Here is an 18,818-nt window from a genome sequence, read left to right as displayed (position 1 = left end):
ATGGGGGCATCAGTGAAGGGGGCTAATGGGGAGGTAATAACAAGTAGTGGTGATGTGAGAAGGAGATGAAGTGAGTATTTTGAAGGTTTGTTGAATGTGTTTGATGATAGAGTGGCAGATATAGGGTGTTCGGGTCGAGGTGGTGTGCAAAGTGAGAGGGTTAGGGAGAATGATTTGGTAAACAGAAAAGAGGTAGTAAAAGCTTTGCGGAAGATGAAAGCCGGCAAGGAAGCAGGTTTGGATGGTATTGCAGTGGAATTTACTAAAAATGGGGTGACTGTATTGTTGACTGGTTGGTAAGGTTATTTAATGTATGTATGAATCATGGTGAGGTGCCTTGGGATTGGCGGAATGCTTGCATAGTGCCATTGTACTAAGGCAAAGGGGACAAAGGTGAGTGCTCAAATTACAGAGGTATAAGATTGTTGAGTATTCCTGGTAAATTATATGGGAGGGTATTGATTGAGAGGGGTGAAGGCATGATCTGAGCATCAGATTGGGGAAGAGCAGTGTGGTTTGACAAGTGGTAGAGGATGTGTGGATCAGGTGTTTGCTTTGAAGAATGTATGTGAGAAATACTTAGAAAAACATGAATTTGTATGTATTATTTATGGATCTGGAGAAGGCACACGATCGAGCTGACATAAATGCTTTGTGGAAGATATCAAGAGTATATGGTGTGGGAGGTAAGTTCTTAGAAGCAGTGAAAAGTTTTTCTCAGTGAATGTTGGTTTGTGGCATGAGTGCATGATGTCTCCATGGTTGTTTAATTTGTTTATGGATGGCGTTGTCAGGGAGGTGAATGGAAGAGTGTTGGAAAGAGGGGCAAGTATGTAGTCTGTTGTGGATGAGAGAGGTTGGGAAGTGAGTCAGTTGTTGTTCGCTGATGATACAGTGCTGGTGGCTGATTCGGGTGAGAAACTGCGAAAACTGAGTACCGAGTTTGGTAAAGTGCGTGAAAGAAGAAAGCTGAGAGTAAATGTGAATAAGAGAAAGGTAATTAGGTACAGTAGGGTTGAGGGACAAGTCAACTGGGAGGTAAGTTTAAATGGAGAAAAACTGGAAGAAGTGAAGTTTTTTAGATATCTGGGAGTGGATTTGGCAGCGGATGGAACCATGAAGGCGAAAGTGAATCATAGGGTGGCGGAGGGGGCGAAAGTTCTGGGAGCATTAAAAAATGTGTGGAAGTCGAAAACGTTATCTTGGAAAGCAAAAATGGGTTTGTTTAAAGGAATAGTGGTTCCAACAATGTTATATGGTTGCGAGCGTGGGCTATAGATGGAGTTGTGCGGAGAAGGTGGATGTGCTGGAAATGAGATGTTTGAGGACAATGTGTGGTGTGAGGTGGTTTGATCGAGTAAGTAATGAAAGATTAAGAGAGATGTGTGTTAGTAAAAAGAGTGTGGTTGAGAGAGCAGAGGAGGGTGTTTTGAAATGTTTTGGTCATATGGAGAGAATGAGTGAGGAAAGATTGACAATGAGGATATATGTGTCAGAGGTGCAGGAAACGAGGAGAAGTGGGAGGCCAAATTGGAAGTGGAGTGTTGGAGTGAAAAAGACTTTAAGTGATCGGGGCCTGAACATGCAGGAGGGTGAAAGGCGTGCAAGGAATGAAGTAAATTGGAACGATGTGGTATACCGTGATCGCCGTGCTGTCAATGGACTGAACCAGGGCTGTGAAGCGTCTGGGGTAAACCATGGAAAGTTTTGTGGGGCCTGGATGCGGAAAGGGAGCTGTGGTTTCTGTTTATTATACATGACACCTAGAGGCTGAGTGTGAACGAATGTGACCCTTGTTGTCTTTTCCTAGCGCTACCTCGCGCACATGCAGGGGATGGGGTTTTCATTTCATGTTTGGCGGGGTGGCGACTGGAGGGAATAAGGGAGGACAGTATGAATTATACACATGGGTATATTTGTAGATGTCTCTGTGTGTGTATATATATGTATACGTTGAGATGTATAGGTATGTATATGTGCGTGTGTGGAGGTTTTCAGAAAAGAAGAGAGAGTGTTGGGGTGAAAAGTGTAGTGAAAGTAAGTGAGTTTGGGAAGGAGTCTTGTGTGAGGAAGTACCAGGAGAGACTGAGTGCAGAATGGAAATAGGTGAGAACAAGGGACTGATGGGGAGTGGGGAGGAATGGGATGTATTTAGGGAAGCAGTGATGGCTTGCGCAAAAGACGCTTGTAGCATGAGAAGCGCGGGAGGTGGGCAGATTACAAAGGGTAGTGAGTGGTGGGATGAAGAAGTAAGATTATTAGTGAGAGAAAAAGAGAGAGGCATTTGGACGATTTTTGCAGGGAAATAATGTGAATGACTGGGAGATGTATAAAAGAAAGAGGCAGGCGCTCAAGAGAAAAGTGCAAGAGGCAAAAAAGAGGGTAAATGAGAATTGAGGTGAGAGAATGTCATTAAATTTTAGGGAGAATAAAAAGCTGTTTTGGAAGGAGGTAAATAATGCGCGTAACACAAGTGAACAAATGGGAACATCAGTGGCTAATGGGGAGGTGATAACAAGTAGTGGTGATGTGAGAAGGAGATGGAGTGAGTATTTTGAAGGTTTGTTGAATGTGTTTGATGATAGAGTGGCAGATATAGGGTGTTTTGGTCGAGGTGGTGTGCAAAGTGAAAGGGTTAGTGAGAATGATTTGGTAAACAGAGAAGAGGTAGTAAAAGCTTTGCGGAAGATGAAAACAGGCAAGGAAGCGGGTTTGGGTGGTATTGCAGTGGAATTGATTAAAAAAGGGGGTGACTGTATTGTTGACTGGTTGGTAAGGTTATTTAATGTATGTATGACTCATGGTGAGGTGCCTGAGGATTGGCGGAATGCTAGCATAGTGCCATTGAACAAAGGCAAAGGGGATGAGAGTGCTCAAAATACAGAGGTATAAGTTTGTTAAGTTTGGTGGGTATTCATGGGAAATTATATGGGAGGATATCGATTGAGAGGGTGAGGGCATGTTCAGAGCATCAGACTGGGAAGAACACTGTGGTTTCAGAAGTGGTAGAGGATATATGGAGCAGGTGTTTGTTTTGAAAAATGTATGTGGGAAATACTTAGAAAAACAAATTGATTTGTATGTAGCAATTATGGATCTGGAGAAGGCATATGATAGAGTTGACAGAGATACTCTGTGGAAGGTATTAAGAATATATGGTGTGGGAGGTAGGCTTTTAGAATATATATATATATATATATATATATATATATATATATATATATATATATATATATATATATATATATATATATATATATATATATATATATATATATATATATATATATATATATATATATATATATATATATATATATATATATATATATATATATGTACATATATATATGTACATATATATATATATATATATATATATCATATATATATATATATATATATATATATATATATATATATATATATATATATATATATATATATATATATATATATATATATATATATATATATATATATATATTTATATATTTATATAGTAAATGTGAATAAGACCAAGGTTATTAGGTACAGTAGGGTTGAGGGTCAAGTCAATTGGGAGGTAAGTTTGAATGGAGAAAAACTGAAGGAAATAAAGTATTATAGATATCTGGGAGTGGATCTGGCAGCGGATGGAACCATGGAAGCGGAAGTGAATCATAGGGTGGGGAGGGGGCGAAAATCCTGGGAGCCTTGAAGAATGTGTGGAAGTCGAGAACATTATCTCGGAAAGCAAGAATGGGTATGTTTGAAAGACTAGTGGTTCCAACAATGTTGTATGGTTGCGAGGCGTGGGCTATGTATAGAGTTGTGCGCAGGAGGGTGGATGTTCTGGAAATGAGATGTTTGAGCACAATATGTGGTGTGAGGTGGTTTGATCGAGTAAGTAATGTAAGGGTAAGAGAGATGTGTGGAAATAAAAAGAGCGTGGTTGAGAGAGCAGAAGAGGGTGTTTTGAAATGGTTTGGGCACATGGAGAGAATGAGTGAGGAAAGATTGACCAAGAGGATATATGTGTCGGAGGTGGAGGGAACGAGGAGAAGTGGGAGACCAAATTGGAGGTGGAAAGATGGAGTGAAAAAGATTTTGAGTGATCGGGGCCTGAACATGCAGGAGGGTGACAGGCGGGCAAGGAATAGAGTGAATTGGATCGATGTGGTATACCGGGGTTGACGTGCTGTCAGTGGATTGAATCAGGGCATGTGAAGCGTCTGGGGTAAATCATGGAAAGTTGTGTGGTGCCTGGATGTGGAAAGGTAGCTGTGGTTTCGGGCTTTATTACATGACAGCTAGAGACTGAGTGTGAACGAATGGGGCCTTTGTTGTCTTTTCCTAGCGCTACCTCGCACACATGAGGGGGGGAGGGAGATGTTATTCCATGTGTCGCGGGGTGGCGATGGGAATGAATAAAGGCAGACAGTGTCAATTGTGTGCATGGGTATATATGTATGTGTCTGTGTGTGTATATATATATGTGTACATTGAGATGTATAGGTATGTATATTTGCGTGTGTGGACGTGTATGTATATACATGTGTATGGGGGTGGGTTGGGCCATTTCTTTCGTCTGTCTCCTTGCGCTACCTCGCAAACGCGGGAGACAGCGACAAAGCAAAATAAATAAATACATATACATATATATATATATATATATATATATATATATATATATATATATATATATATATATATATATATATATATACATATATATATATATATATATATATATATATATATATATATATATATATATATATATATATAGGGGAGAAAGAATACTTCCCACTCATTTCTGACCTGTCGTAGAAATTGACTAAAGGGGACGGGAGCTGGGGTCTAGAAACCCTCCCCTCCTTATATTTCAGCATTCTAAATGAGGAAGCAGACGCAGCAGTCACGCGAGGAGTGCTCATCCTCCTCGAAGGCTCAGACTGGGGTGTCTAAATGTGTGTGGATGTAACGAAGATGAGAAAAAAAGGAGAGATAGGTAGCATGTTTGAGGAAAGGAACCTGGATGTTTTGGCTCTGAGTGAAAGAGTGGTTTGGGAATATTTTTGGAGTAAAGTCAGGGGTTGGTGAGAGGATAAGAGCAAGGGAAGGAGTAGCACTACTCCTGGAACAGTAGTGGTGGGAGTATGTGATAGTGTAAGAAAGTAAACTCTAGATTGATATGGGTAAAACTGAAAGTGGATGGATAGAGATGGATGATTATTGGTGCATATGCACCTGGCCATGAGAAGAAAGATCATGAGAGGCAAGTGTTTTGGGAGCAGCTGAGTGAGGTCTTAGTAGTTTTGATGCACGAGACCGGGTTATAGTGATGGGTGATTTGAATGCAAAGGTGAGTTATGTGACAGTTTAGGTGATAATTTGTGTACATGGGGTGTTCAGTGTTGTAAATGGAAATGGTGAAAAGCTTGTACATTTGTGTGCAGAAAAATAACTTGTGATTGGGAATACCTTTTCTAAAACGAGAGATATACATAAGTATATGTGTGTAAGTAGGATAGATGGCCAGAGAGCGTTATTGGATTAATTGGTAATTGATAGGCGCGCGAAAGAGAGACTTTTGGATTTTATCGTGCTGATAGATGCAAATGGAAGGATGTCTTATCATTATCATGTGGAAGAGAAGGTGAAGAATTGTAGAGGTTTTAAGAATAGAAGATAGAATGTTGGGGTGAAGAGAGTGGTGAAAGTAAGTAACCTTGGGAAGGAGACTTGTGTGAGTAAGTATTAGGAGAGACTGAGTGCAGAATAGGGAAAGGTGAGAGGAGAGGACGTAAGGGGAGTGGGGGAGGAATGGAATGTATTTAGGGAAGCAGTGATGGCTTGCGCAAAAGATGCTTGTGGCATGAGAAGTGTTGCGGGTGGACAGATTAGGAAGGATAGTGAGTGGTGGAATGAAGAACTAAGATTATTCGTGAAAGAGAAGGGAGAGGCTTTTGGACGAGTTTTGCAGGGAAATAGTGCAAATGACTGGGAGGTATGTAAAAGAAAGAGGCAGGAGGTGAAGAGAAAGGTGCAAAAGGTGAAAAATACGGCAAATGAGAGTTGGGGTGAAAGAGTATCTTTAGATTTTAGGGAGAATAAATAGATGTTTTGGAAGGAGGTAAATAAAGTGCGTAAGACAATAGAGCAAAAGGAAACATCGGTGAGGGGGCCTAATGGAGAGGTGATAACAAGTAATTGTGATGTGAGAAGGAGATGGAGTGAGTATTTTGAAGGTTTGTTGAATGTGTTAGATGATAGAGTGGCAGATATAGGGTGTTTTGGACGAGGTGGTGTGCGAACTTTGAGGGTTAGGGAGAATGATTTGGTAAACAGAAAAGAGGTTGCAAAAGCTTTGCGGAAGATGAAAGCCGGCAAGGCAGCGGGTCTGGATGGTATTGCAAGTATGAATTATGTACATATGTATATATGTATATGTATATGAATGCTGACGCAAATTTTGGAGATAGGGCGAGTGTATTTAGTTTGTGGGGGAAAATAGGGCGTGGGAAGTGAGTCAGTTGTTCGCCGATAATACAGCACTGTTGGCTAATTCGAGTGATAAACCACAGAGGTTGGTGAGTGAGTTTGGTAAAATGTTTTAAGGAGAAAGCTGAGAGTAAAAGTGAACAAGAGCAAGGTTATTAGGTTCAGTGTGGTTGAGGGACTAGTTAGGTGAGATGTATGTTTGAACGGAGAAAGACTGAAAAAAGTTATGTGTTTTAGATATCTGGGAGTGGGCTTGGCAGCTGATGGGACCATGAAAGTAGAACCGAGTCATAGGATGGGGAGGGGGTGAAGGTTCTGGGACCGATGAAGAATGTGTGGAAAGAGAGAACGTAATCTGGGAGGGCAATGATAGGTATGTTTGAAGGAATTGTATTCCCAACAATATTATACGGTTGCGAGGCATAGACTATAGAAAGGATTGTGCGGAGGAGGGTGGATGCGCTGGAAATGAGATGTTTGAGGACAGTATGTGGTGTGAGGTGGTTTGATCGAGTATGTAATGAAAGGGTAAGGGAGATGTGTGGTAATATGAAGAGTGTAGCAGGGAGAGCTGAAGAGTGTGTTGAAATGGTTTGGTTACATGGAGAGAATGAGTGAGGGAAGATTGACAAAGAGGATATATGTGTCATATGTCGGAAGTAGAGGGAACAAGGAGAACCGAGATATGGGTCTGGAGATGTACGCAGCGGTCTGATCGCTATCTTTTGGAGGATAGGGCAAAGATTTACTGAAGTTTTCGGAAAAGAGGAAATATAACGTATCGAGAAACGAGGGTGATGAGAATAAATGAGTTTCTAAAAGAGACTTGTGAGAAGAGATACCTGGAGAATTTGAGTGTAGAACGGCAAAAGTTGAAAGTAAATGAAGTAGGGGAGTTGTTGAGGAATGGGAGGTATTTAGAGAAGCAGTGCTGGTATAGTTAAGAGAAGTGTGTGGTATGCGTAAGCTGGGAGATGGGTAGGTTGGAAAGGGTAGTGAGTGGTGGGATGACGAAGTAAAGTTACTAATGAAAGAGAGAAGAGAGATATGTTTATACTTACAGCGAAGGAGTGCAAAGAGGTGGAATATATACGAAGGAAAGCGGAAGAAGTCAAGGAATTAAAAAGAGGGCAAATGAGAGATGAGGTGAGTAAACATCAGGATGAGTGAGATGTTTTGGAAAGAATTAAGTAGCGTGCGAAAAACAAGAGAACAAATTGGAACATCGGTAAAGGGGACAAGAGGGGAAGTGGTAACAAGATGGATTGAGTATCTTGAAGGAATGTTGAATGTGTATGATGATGGGTTGGCAGATTTAGGGTGTTTGGGTTGGAGTGGTATGTGAAGATAGGCAGTCATGGGAAGTGGTTTGGTGAAGAAAGATGAGGTGGCGAAAGCCTTGCATAAGATGAAATGGGGCAAGGTATCTGGAGAGGATGGTATTACGGTTGAATTTCTTAAGAAAAGGGGTGACTGTGTTGTTGATTAGTTAGAATTTTTAATGTACTTATGAATGGATCTTATGAGGTGCCTGAGGATTGGCGGAATGCATGTATAGTGCCAATGTATAGGGGACAGGGGATATAGGTGAGAGTTGTTCAAGCTAAAATGGTATAAGTTTGTTGAGTGTACGTGGGATTTTGTATGAGAGGGTTTTGACTGAGAGGGTAAAGGCATGTACAGTGCATCAGATTGGGGGGAAACAGAGTTTTTTCAGAAATGGTAGAGGATGTGTGGATCAGGTGTTTGCTTTGAAGAATGTAAGTGAAAAACACGATAGGGTTGCTTGAGATGCCTTGTGGAAGGTTTTAAGAACATATGGCGTGGGAGGAGAGCTGCTAGAAGCAGAGAGTTTTTATCAAAGGTGTAAGGTGCGTGTCCAAGAAGGGAGAGAGGAGAATGAGCGGTTCCAAGTGGATGCTACTATGTGGTTGGGGTGCGTGATTTTACCATGGATGATAATTTGAGGAAGGCAAATTCATGGGTCTTGCAGAGAAGGAGAGTATGCAGTCGTGTAGTGGATGAGAGGTCTTGGGAAGCGAGTCAGCACTTATAACACAGCGCTGTTGGCAGATTCATGTGAAAAACTACAGAATTTGATGACTGAATTTGGAAAAGTGTGTGAAAGGAGAACTTTGAGAGTAAATTTGAATAAAAGAAAGGGAATTAGGTTTAGAGGGGTAGGGGACAAGTTAGTTTGGGTACGAGTTTATATGGATAAAATCTGGAGGAACAGAAGTATATTATACACATGAGAGTGGACGTGTCAGCGGATGAAACCACGGAAGCGGTAGTGGTTCATAAGGTGGGTGAGAGGGAAAAAGGTTTTAAGAGCATTGAGGAATGTGAGGAAAAAGAGGTTGCTGGTTGGGAGGGTGAAATGGGTATGTTTGAAGATATAGTGATCACAAAGCCAATGCCTTGCTCTCACTCATACAACAGTTTTGTGAGGATGTGCAGTGGAGGGTGGACGTGTTGGAAATGAAATGTTTGAGGACAATATTTGGTGTGAGGTGGTTTGATCGAGTAAGTAATGAAAAGTTAATAAAGATGTGTGGAAATAGAAAAAAGTGTGATCATGAGAGCAGAAAAGGGTGGGCTGGAATTATCTAGACATATGGAGAGAATGAGCGAAGAGAGATTGACAAAGAGGATATATGTGTCAGACGTGGAGGGGACAAGGAGAGAAGGGGACCAAATTGGAGATGGAAGAATGAAATGAAAAAGAGTCTGAGTCATCAGAGCTTGAACATGCAGGAGCCTTGCACGGGATACAGTGAATTGGAACGATGTGTTATAGAGGAGTCGACGTGCTGTCAATAGACTAAACTAGAATGTGTAATAAGTTTGGATTAACCATGAAAATGTCTGTGGGACCTGAATATAGATAGAGAGCTGTGGTGTCGGTGCATTACATATAACAGCTAGAGGATGTATGTGAACGGATGCGGCCTTTCTTCGTCTGTTCTTGGCGTTTCCTCGCTAGCACGGGAAGTAGCGTTCAGGTGTGACGAAATGTAGCGAAAAAAAAGGATGTATATGGTATTCATGAGATGGCCTTTACTGGGGATTTTGATGCCCGTGTCATCCTAGGCAATATATATATATATATATATATATATATATATATATATATATATATATATATATATATATATATATATATATATATATATATATATAATGCGGCAGAATCAAGAGAGTTTATGTTTGTTGAATAAACTGAACCAGAATCCTTTTAACTATAACAAGATTAAACAAGTACATGGGTTGCAAACCAAGTTCTCTTGTATAAATTTATATTGAACCTGAACTGGAGCACCAAAGCCAGGTAGATGAGGTATGTGATAAGCACCTACAAGAGAGTCTGGAGCTCGGTACGCGAAGCAAGAGAGGAAAAGGAGCCTAAACAACACGTGAAACTAGGGACTTCAGTTGCGTGAACCTAGAGTGAGTTTCTCCGAAGTGAATAACCCTGCAACCCTAGCAGCAGCAGTAGCAACAGCTATGGATACCACAAGACCACCTCATTAGTATACGTGGCACTAATGTAATATATCAAGTCTTGCTCCATTCAGTCACAGGGAGGCTGATACATGGTTCAAGCTGCACATGTGGTCGGTCTGGTTGCCTCCGGAACTTTCGGTTCTTAGCAATTCACATACAAACCCGGGCAGTGGAGGCCTTGCTAGGATGCCGCTTTGCTAACTTTCCATGTACTGACAAGGTATGAATCAGTGTCATTTTCGAAGGTATAACACCGGTATAAGCCTACGTGAAACCCTCGAAAAACTTACGACGATGTGACATCGGCTTCTTGTGCCTCAAGTTCCAAGGTATAGTCCGTAGAAGACTGTTTAAAGTCACTGGATCACTTAATGATCTTGCTGTATGATCTTAGTAGCAATGAAGAATGCGAAATCTAACCTGGTAAACAGGTCTTCAATCAGAAGGTGAGAACGCTGGATTGCCATCCTCCGATAAAGGCCACACTCACCCAGCCCAGTGCACTGCTGGGCTCAGATGGTAGTCGCCACTACTTCACAGCTTCCACCTCCAAGTGAGTCGGGACGAAACCTGTGCAGGATAGCTCTTCCAGGAGCATCAGAAACTTGCCCAAAAAACGTCCTGAACTACACGAACGATTGTCGAATATGATGCACACGCCTCAAGGAAATTTGCCAGTGTACCGTTCTGTGTGGTTATAGTGGAGAGTGTACCACAACCTTAGATGAAGATAGATCCCACACTAGAAGTGTACCGTTCTGTGTGGTCATAGTGAAGAGTGTCCCACATTAGATGAAGGTAGATCCCATACTACAGAAATAAAAGTATAATCCTGGGACGTCTACATCTAATCCTATATCCCAGGATCCTAGGTTATGAGACAAAGTATAGAGCTCCCAGAATCTCTGGTGTAAGCTTTACCTTCAGTGATTCGTATGACAATACATTTTTGCACTACAACCTGATATGTACAAACTATATGATCTTATTGCATGGGAAACCTGGAGCTTTCTATTAGCTTGGATCAAATGTCCAGTGAAAAGGATATTGTGGGGTTCTTGAATGTAAAAAAAAAACATTTGCATTAACTTATGTTAACTGAACAGTTTTATGGGTGTCAATAAGGTAAAAAACATAGTCAAATCGAGCTCTGATGCCACAGAAAATTTGTAAACCACAGAATTGTGGTAAAAGATAATAATGGTTTGGCGATATTGGAAAATGGGTATGCATTCTCTTACACAAAAAATCTGCGATGACTCTAAAGCCTGATGTGATCCTCGTATAAAGACCCAGGTGAATATAATTATCTGCTGGGCTATAGGTTGTGGGTTTGAGTCCGGCTTGCTTATACTATGGGAAGGTGAATCCTTAAGTTCATTCAAGTCTAAGTAACTGGAGGTTCAGACGCTCGGATGTAATGCCAGCCACAGCACACTCTTGTGGCCAGGTAAACACACTGATTTGCATTATGTATTGAGATGTCACCAGACCAACACCAGTTATTAATGATACAAGATCTTGCAGGAATAGAAATACGAGAGGATTGTCTACACACACACACACACACACACACACACACACACACACACACACACACACACACACAGGGATCACTCTGCTATCTGTCGTCATTCGTCCGTGACGGGAGTCATTTCCTGGTTTGTGTGGATGCGTTGACTTCAACAGTAATGGTCAGGATCAAATCATGTAAGTATATGCCCTACACACTCTGTCCCAGCAACTAAGGAATTGAATAGGTTAAGATCTATAATTCTAGTTTGAGTTTTGACTGAGTTATTCCTCTAACCTGGAACATAAACTGGCACATAACTTGATGGAAATTCTACCTTTAGTTATTTCTATTCTCATGTTCCAAATAATGTTCCCAAGCTTTCAGATTTCTTTTCCAGAACTAAGGTGCAGTGTGTACGACACAAATGTTTCGTGAAACAACCCTCTAGTTCCAGTCGCAAGACTGAGCATAGCAAACCGACAATCATACAATTAACCTTCTAATAAGTATATTCAATACTACCTTTAACATTTTTCATTAACATACTAGATAATATAACATAAGCAAAAATTTTGGCATCAGTTATGGAATCTTGACATGACTTACCATAAATATATCAAAATTAAGAGAAGATGGGGAACCTATCTCTGCAATCAACTTCTTGATATCGGAATTGGTGGGATTGATGCCCAAGGATCGAAGAGCCTTGCCCAAGTCTCCTATAGGCATCTTTCCCTCACGACTGTAGATGGCGAAGCATTCCTTAGCTTCGGAGATCTGAGCTGGGCTGAGATTACGCGGCATTCCTGTTGAAGAGGCATCGGTCCATGAAGGCTTGGCTTAAGGATGAAAAAATACGAATATTATTTCCCAAGTATTTCCTTGGTGTCGTAGACTGAGTAAGAGGGGTGGAAGCGAGGTAATGGATGCCCTCCACTTCTTATATTTCAGCGTCTAAAAGATGGAACATAGGCAGCCATAATAGGAATGTTCATCATCTTCGAAGGCTAAGGCCAGGGCGTCTAATTTGTGTCTGGATGTAACCGAGATGAGGAGAAAGGAAATATAGGTTGTGTGTACGAGCAAAGGAACCTGCAAGTTCTGGTTTTAAGTGAGTCAAATATCAAGGATAAGGAGGAACAATGTTTAAGATTGTCTTAGAGGTAACGTTGAGGGTTAGTGATCGGCAAGAGCTATGGAAGAGGTAGCGCTATGAAAAGACAACAATGGCCACATTCGTTCACACTCAGTGTCTAGTTGTCATGTGTAATGCACCGAAACCACAGTTCCCTTTCTACAACACTTTCCATGGTTTACCCCAGACGCTTCACATGCCTTGGTTCAGTCCATTGACAGCACGTCGAGCCCGGTATACCACATCGTTCCAATTCACTCTATTCCTTGCACGTCTTTCACCCTCCTGCATGTTCAGGCCTCGATCGCTAAAAATCTTTTTCACTTCATCTTTCCAGCTCCAATTTGGTCTCCCACTTCTCCTCGTACCCTCCACCTCTGACACATATATCCTCTTTGTCAATCTTTCCTCTTACATTCTCTAAATGTGACCAAATCATTTCAGAACACCCTCTACTACTCTATTTACCACGCTCTTTTTATCACCATACATCTCTCTTACTCTTTCATTACTTGCGCGATCAAAGCACCTCACACCACATATTGTCCTCAAACATCTCATTTCCTACACATTCACCCTCCTCTGCACAACTCTATCTATAGCCTAAGCCTCGCAACCATGTAACATTGTTGGAACCACTATTCCTTCAAACATTTCTGTTTTCCGAGATAACGTCTCGCCTTCCAAACATTTCTCAACGCATTCAGAACTTTCGCCCCCTCTCCCACACTGTGACTCATTTCCGCTTCCATGGTTCCATCCGCTGCCAAATCCACTCCAGGATATCTAAAACACTTCACTTCCTCCAGTTTTTCTCCATTCAAACTTACCTCCCAAGTGACTTGACCCTCAGCCCTACTGTACCTAATAGCCTTGCTCTTATTCACATTTACTCTTAACTTTCTTCTTTCACACACTCTACCAAACTTAGTCACCAGCTTCTGCAGTTTCTCTCTCGAATCAGCCACCAGCGCTGTATCATCAGCGAACAACAACTGACTCACTTCCCAAGCCGTCTCATCCACAACAGACTACATACTTGCCCCTCTCTCCAAAATATTTACATTCACCTCAATAACAACCCCATCCGCAAAGCAACATTCACTGAGAACCAATCACTTTCCTTTCTTCTACTCGTACAAATGCCTTACATCCTCGATAAAAACTTATCACTGCTTCAAGCAACTTTCCTCCGAAAACATATATTCTTAATACCTTCCACAGAGCATCTCCATCAACTCTATCATATGCCTTCTCCAGATCCATAAATGCTTCATACAAATCCATTTGCTTTTCTAAGTATTTCTCACATACATTCTTCAAAGCAAACACCTGATCCACACATCCTCTACCACTTCTGAAAGCAAACTGCTCTTCCCCAATCTCATGCTCTGTACATGCTTTCACGCTCTCAATCAATATCCTCCCATATAATTTCCCAAGAATACTCAACAAACTTATACCTCTGTAATTTGAGCACTCACCTTTATCCCCTTTGCCTGTGTGCAATAGCACTATGCATGCATTCTCCCAATCCTCAGGCACCTCACCATGAGTCATACATAAATTAAATATCCTTACCAACCAGGCAACAACACAGTCACCCCCTTCAGACAGAATCTCTCTCTCTCTCTCTCTCTCTCTCTCTCTCTCTCTCTCTCTCTCTCTCTCTCTCTCTCTCTCTCTCTCTCTCTCTCTCTCTCTCTCTCTCTCTGTATATATATTTATTTATTTATCTATTTTGCTTTGTCGCTGTCTCCTGCGTTAGCGAGGTAGCGCAAGGAAACAGACGAAAGAATGGCCCAACCCACCCACATACACATGTATATACATACACGTCTACACACGCTAATATACATGTCTCTACATCTCAGCGTATACATATATATACACACCCAGAAATATACATATATACGCATGTATATAATCCATACTGTCTGCCCTTACTCATTTTCGTCGCCACCCCGCCACACATGAAATCAAAACCCCCTCACCCCTGCATATGCTCGAGGTAGCGTCAGGAAAAGACAACAAAGGCCACATTCGTTCACAGTCTCTAGCTGTCATGTGTAATGCAACGAAACCACAGCTCCCTTTCCACATCCAGGCTCCACAGAACTTTGGGCACATGGAGAGGATGAGTGAGGAAAGATTGACCAAGAGGATATATGTGTCGGAGGTGGAGGGAACAAGGAGAAGAGGGAGACCAAATTGGAGGTGGAATGATGGAGTGAAAAAGATTTTGTGTGATCGGGGCCTGAACATGCAGGAGGGTGAAAGGAGGGCAAGGAATAGAGTGAATTGGAGCGATGTGGTATACCGGGGTTGACGTGCTGTCAGTGGATTGAATCAGGGCATGTGAAGCGTCTGGGGTAAACCATGGAAAGCTGTGTAGGTATCTATATTTGCGTGTGTGGACGTATGTATATACATGTGTATGGGGGGGGGGTTGGGCCATTTCTTTCGTCTGTTTCCTTGCGCTACCTCGCAAACGCAGGAGACAGCGACAAAGTATAATAAAATAAAAAAAAAGTAATATATATATATATATATATATATATATATATATATATATATATATATATATATACATATATATATATATATATATATATATATATATATATATATATATATATATATATATATATATATATATATATATATATATATCTTTTTTTCATATTTAAGCAATAATAATAATTTCACTTTGCTTCTCATGTTGCTTGAATCCTTTAATGTAAATGTTGCCTTTAGCAACAATGATACTATAAAGAATATCTTGATGAGGAATTCACCAGAAAATTCTCTTGGTTGGATCTATAAAGTTCCTTGTGGAAACTGTGATAAATTTTATGTTAGTCAGGCTGGTAAGGATCTTTCTGTTATACTTAAGCAACATAAATATAGTATAAGAACGGGACAACAATCAAATGCCTTGTTTAATCATGTTAAAAACTATGATCATTGTATTGACTGGAGTAACGCCATCTCAGTTGTTAACTCTAACTCTGTTACCAAGAGAAATATCATTGAATCTTCTATTATTAAATACACAAAGAATTATAATGTGATGGTCTGTACAAATTAGATAACTTTATTGTTGATAAGATTTGTAAAATGATAAGTTTATGAACGCTCGTTGTATGTTTTGGACAATCACATGTTTACCAAATGGCGTCCTAGCTTCGTCTCTTCGATGTATATCAACTGACTGTTATATTCCTCTCTTGTGTCTCCCCTGATGATGTGATTATTACACGAAAGTGCACTTAGGAACTTTTCGTGTTTCATTTTCCCCGTGGACTCATAGGAAATATATATATATATATATATATATATATATATATATATATATATATATATATATATATATATATATATATATACTATATATATAGCCTATATATATAGTATATATATATATATATATATATATATATATATATATATATATATATATATATATATATAGTATATATATATATATATATATATATATATATATATATATATATATATATATATATATATATATATATATATATATATATATATATATATATATATATATATATATATATGTATATATATATACATATATATATATATATATATATATATATATATATATATATATATATATATATATATATATATATATATATATATATATATATCCCTGGGGATAGGGGATTAAGAATACTTCCCACGCATTCCTCACGTGTCGTAGAAGGCGACTAAAGGGGACGGGAGCGGGGGCCAGAAACCCTCCCCTCCTTGTATTTTAACTTTCTGAAAGGGGAAACAGAAGGAGCCACGCGAGGAGTGCTCATCCTCCTCGAAGGCTCAGATTGGGGTGTCTAAATGTGTGTAGATATAACCAAGATGAGAAAAAAGATTAGATAGGTAGTATGTTTGAAGAAAGGAACCTGGATGTTTTGGCTCTGAGTGAAACAAAGCTAAAGGGTAAAGGGGAAGAGTGGTTTGGGAATGTCTTGGAAGTAAAGTCAGGGGTTAGTGAGAAGACAAGAGCAAGGGAAGGAGTAGCACTATTCCTGAATCAGGAGTTGTGGGAGTATGTGATATAGTGTAAGAAAGTAAATTCTAGATTGATATGGGTAAAACTGAAAGTTGATGGAGAGAGATGGGTGATTATTGGTGCATATGCACCTGGGCATGAGAAGAAAGATCATGAGAGGCAAGTGTTTTGGGAGCAGCTGAATGAGTGTGTTAGTGGTTTTGATGCAAAAGACCGGGTTATAGTGATGGATGATTTGAATGCAAAGGTGAGTAATGTGGCAGTTGAGGGAATAATTGGTATACATGGAGTGTTCAGTGTTGTAAATGGAAATGGTGAAGAGCTTGTAGATTCATGTGCTGAAAAAGGACTGGTGATTGGGAATACCTGGTTTAAAAAGCGAGATATACATAAGTATACGTATGTATGTAGGAGAGATGGCCAGAGAGCGTTTTTGGATTACGTGTTAATTGATAGACGCACGAAAGAGAGACTTTTGGATGTTAATGTGCTGAGAGGTGCAACTGGAGGGATGTCTGATCATTATCTTGTGGAAGCAAAGGTGAAGATTTGTGGGGGTTTTCAGAAAAGAAGGGAGAATGTTGGGGTGAAGAGAGTGGTGAGAGTAAGTGAGCTTGGGAAGGAGACTTGTGTGAGGAAGTACCAGGAGAGATTGAGTACAGAATGGAAAAAGGTGAGAGCAAAGGAGGTAAGGGGAGTGGGGGAGGAACTGGATGTATTTAGGGAAGCAGTGATGGCTTGGCAAAAGATGCTTGTGGAATGAGAAGCGTGGGAGGTGGGTTGACTAGAAATGGTAGTTAGTGTTGGGATGAAGAAGTAAGATTATTAGTGAAAGGGAAGAGAGAGGCATTTGAACAATTTTTGCAGGGAAAAAATGCAAATGAGTGGGAGAGGTATAAAAGAAAGAGGGAGGAGGTCAAGTGAAAGGTGCAATAGGTGAAAAAGAGGGCAAATGAGAGTTGGGGTGAGAGAGTATCATTAAATTTTAGGGAGAATAAAAGAATGTTTTGGAAGGAGGTAAATAAAGTGCGTAAGAGAAGGAAGCAAATGGTAACTTTAGTGAAGGGGACTAATGGGAGGTGATAACAAGTAGTGGTGATGTGAGGAGATGGAGTGAGTATTTTGAAGGTTTGTTGAATGTGTTTGATGATAGAGTGGCAGATGTGGGTGTCTTGGTCGAGGTGGTGTGCAAAGTGAGAGGGTTAGGGAAAATGATTTGGTAAATAGAGAAGAGGTAGTAAAAGCTTTACGGAGGATGAAAGCCGGCAAGGCAGCAGGTTTGGATGGTATTGCAGTGGAATTTATTAAAAAAGGGGGTGACTGTATTGTTGACTGGCTGGTAAGGTTATTTAATGTATGTATGATTCATGGTGAGGTGCCTGAGGATTGGCGGAATGCGTGCATAGTGCCATTGTACAAAGGCAAAGGGGATAAGAGTGAGTGCTCAAATTACAGAGGTATAAGTTTGTTGAGTATTCCTGGTAAATTATATGGGAGGGTATTGATTGAGAGGGTGAAGGCATGTACAGAGCATCAGATTGGGGAAGAGCAGTGTGGTTTCAGAAGTGGTAGAGGATTTGTGGATCAGGTGTTTGCTTTGAAGAATGTATGCGAGAAATACTTAGAAAAACAAATGGATTTGTATGTAGCATTTATTGATCTGGAGAAGGCATATGATAGAGTTGATAGAGATGCTCTGTGGAAGGTATTAAGAATATATGGTGTGGGAGGCAAGTTGTTAGAAGCAGTGAAAGGTTTTATCGAGGATGTAAGGCATGTGTACGTGTAGGAAGAGAGGAAAGTGATTGATTCTCAGTGAATGTCGGTTTGCGGCAGGGGTGTGTGATGTCTCCATGGTTGTTTAATTTGTTTATGGATCGGGTTGTTAGGGAGGTGAATGCAAGAGTTTTGGAAAGAGGGGCAAGTATGCAGTCTGTTGTGGATGAGAGAGCTTGGAAAGTGACTCAGTTGTTGTTCGCTGATGATATAGCGCTGGGGCTGATTCATGTAAGAAACTGCAGAAGCTGGTGACTGAGTTTGGTAAAGTGTGTGAAAGAAGAAAGTTGAGAGTAAATGCGAATAAGATCAAGGTCATTAGGTACAGTAGGGTTGAGGGTAAAGTCAATTGGGAG

The 18,818-nt window shown here is 40.4% G+C and overlaps 1 protein-coding gene across 1 annotated transcript in view; it reads right to left on the bottom strand.

Annotated features, from left to right (window-relative positions):
• Nucleotides 1–18,818, bottom strand: part of LOC139755478 (uncharacterized) — a 96,081-nt gene that overhangs the window by 17,550 nt on the left and 59,713 nt on the right. The window contains exon 2 of the mRNA XM_071673816.1: nucleotides 12,116–12,315. Coding sequence (XP_071529917.1) covers nucleotides 12,116–12,313 — 198 coding nt within the window. The 5' untranslated portion in view covers nucleotides 12,314–12,315. The remainder of the gene's footprint in view (nucleotides 1–12,115; nucleotides 12,316–18,818) is intronic.

Source organism: Panulirus ornatus, chromosome 19, assembly GCF_036320965.1.
Source record: "Panulirus ornatus isolate Po-2019 chromosome 19, ASM3632096v1, whole genome shotgun sequence".
NCBI lineage: Eukaryota > Metazoa > Arthropoda > Malacostraca > Decapoda > Palinuridae > Panulirus > Panulirus ornatus.
This window is presented reverse-complemented; position numbering and strand designations above follow the sequence as displayed.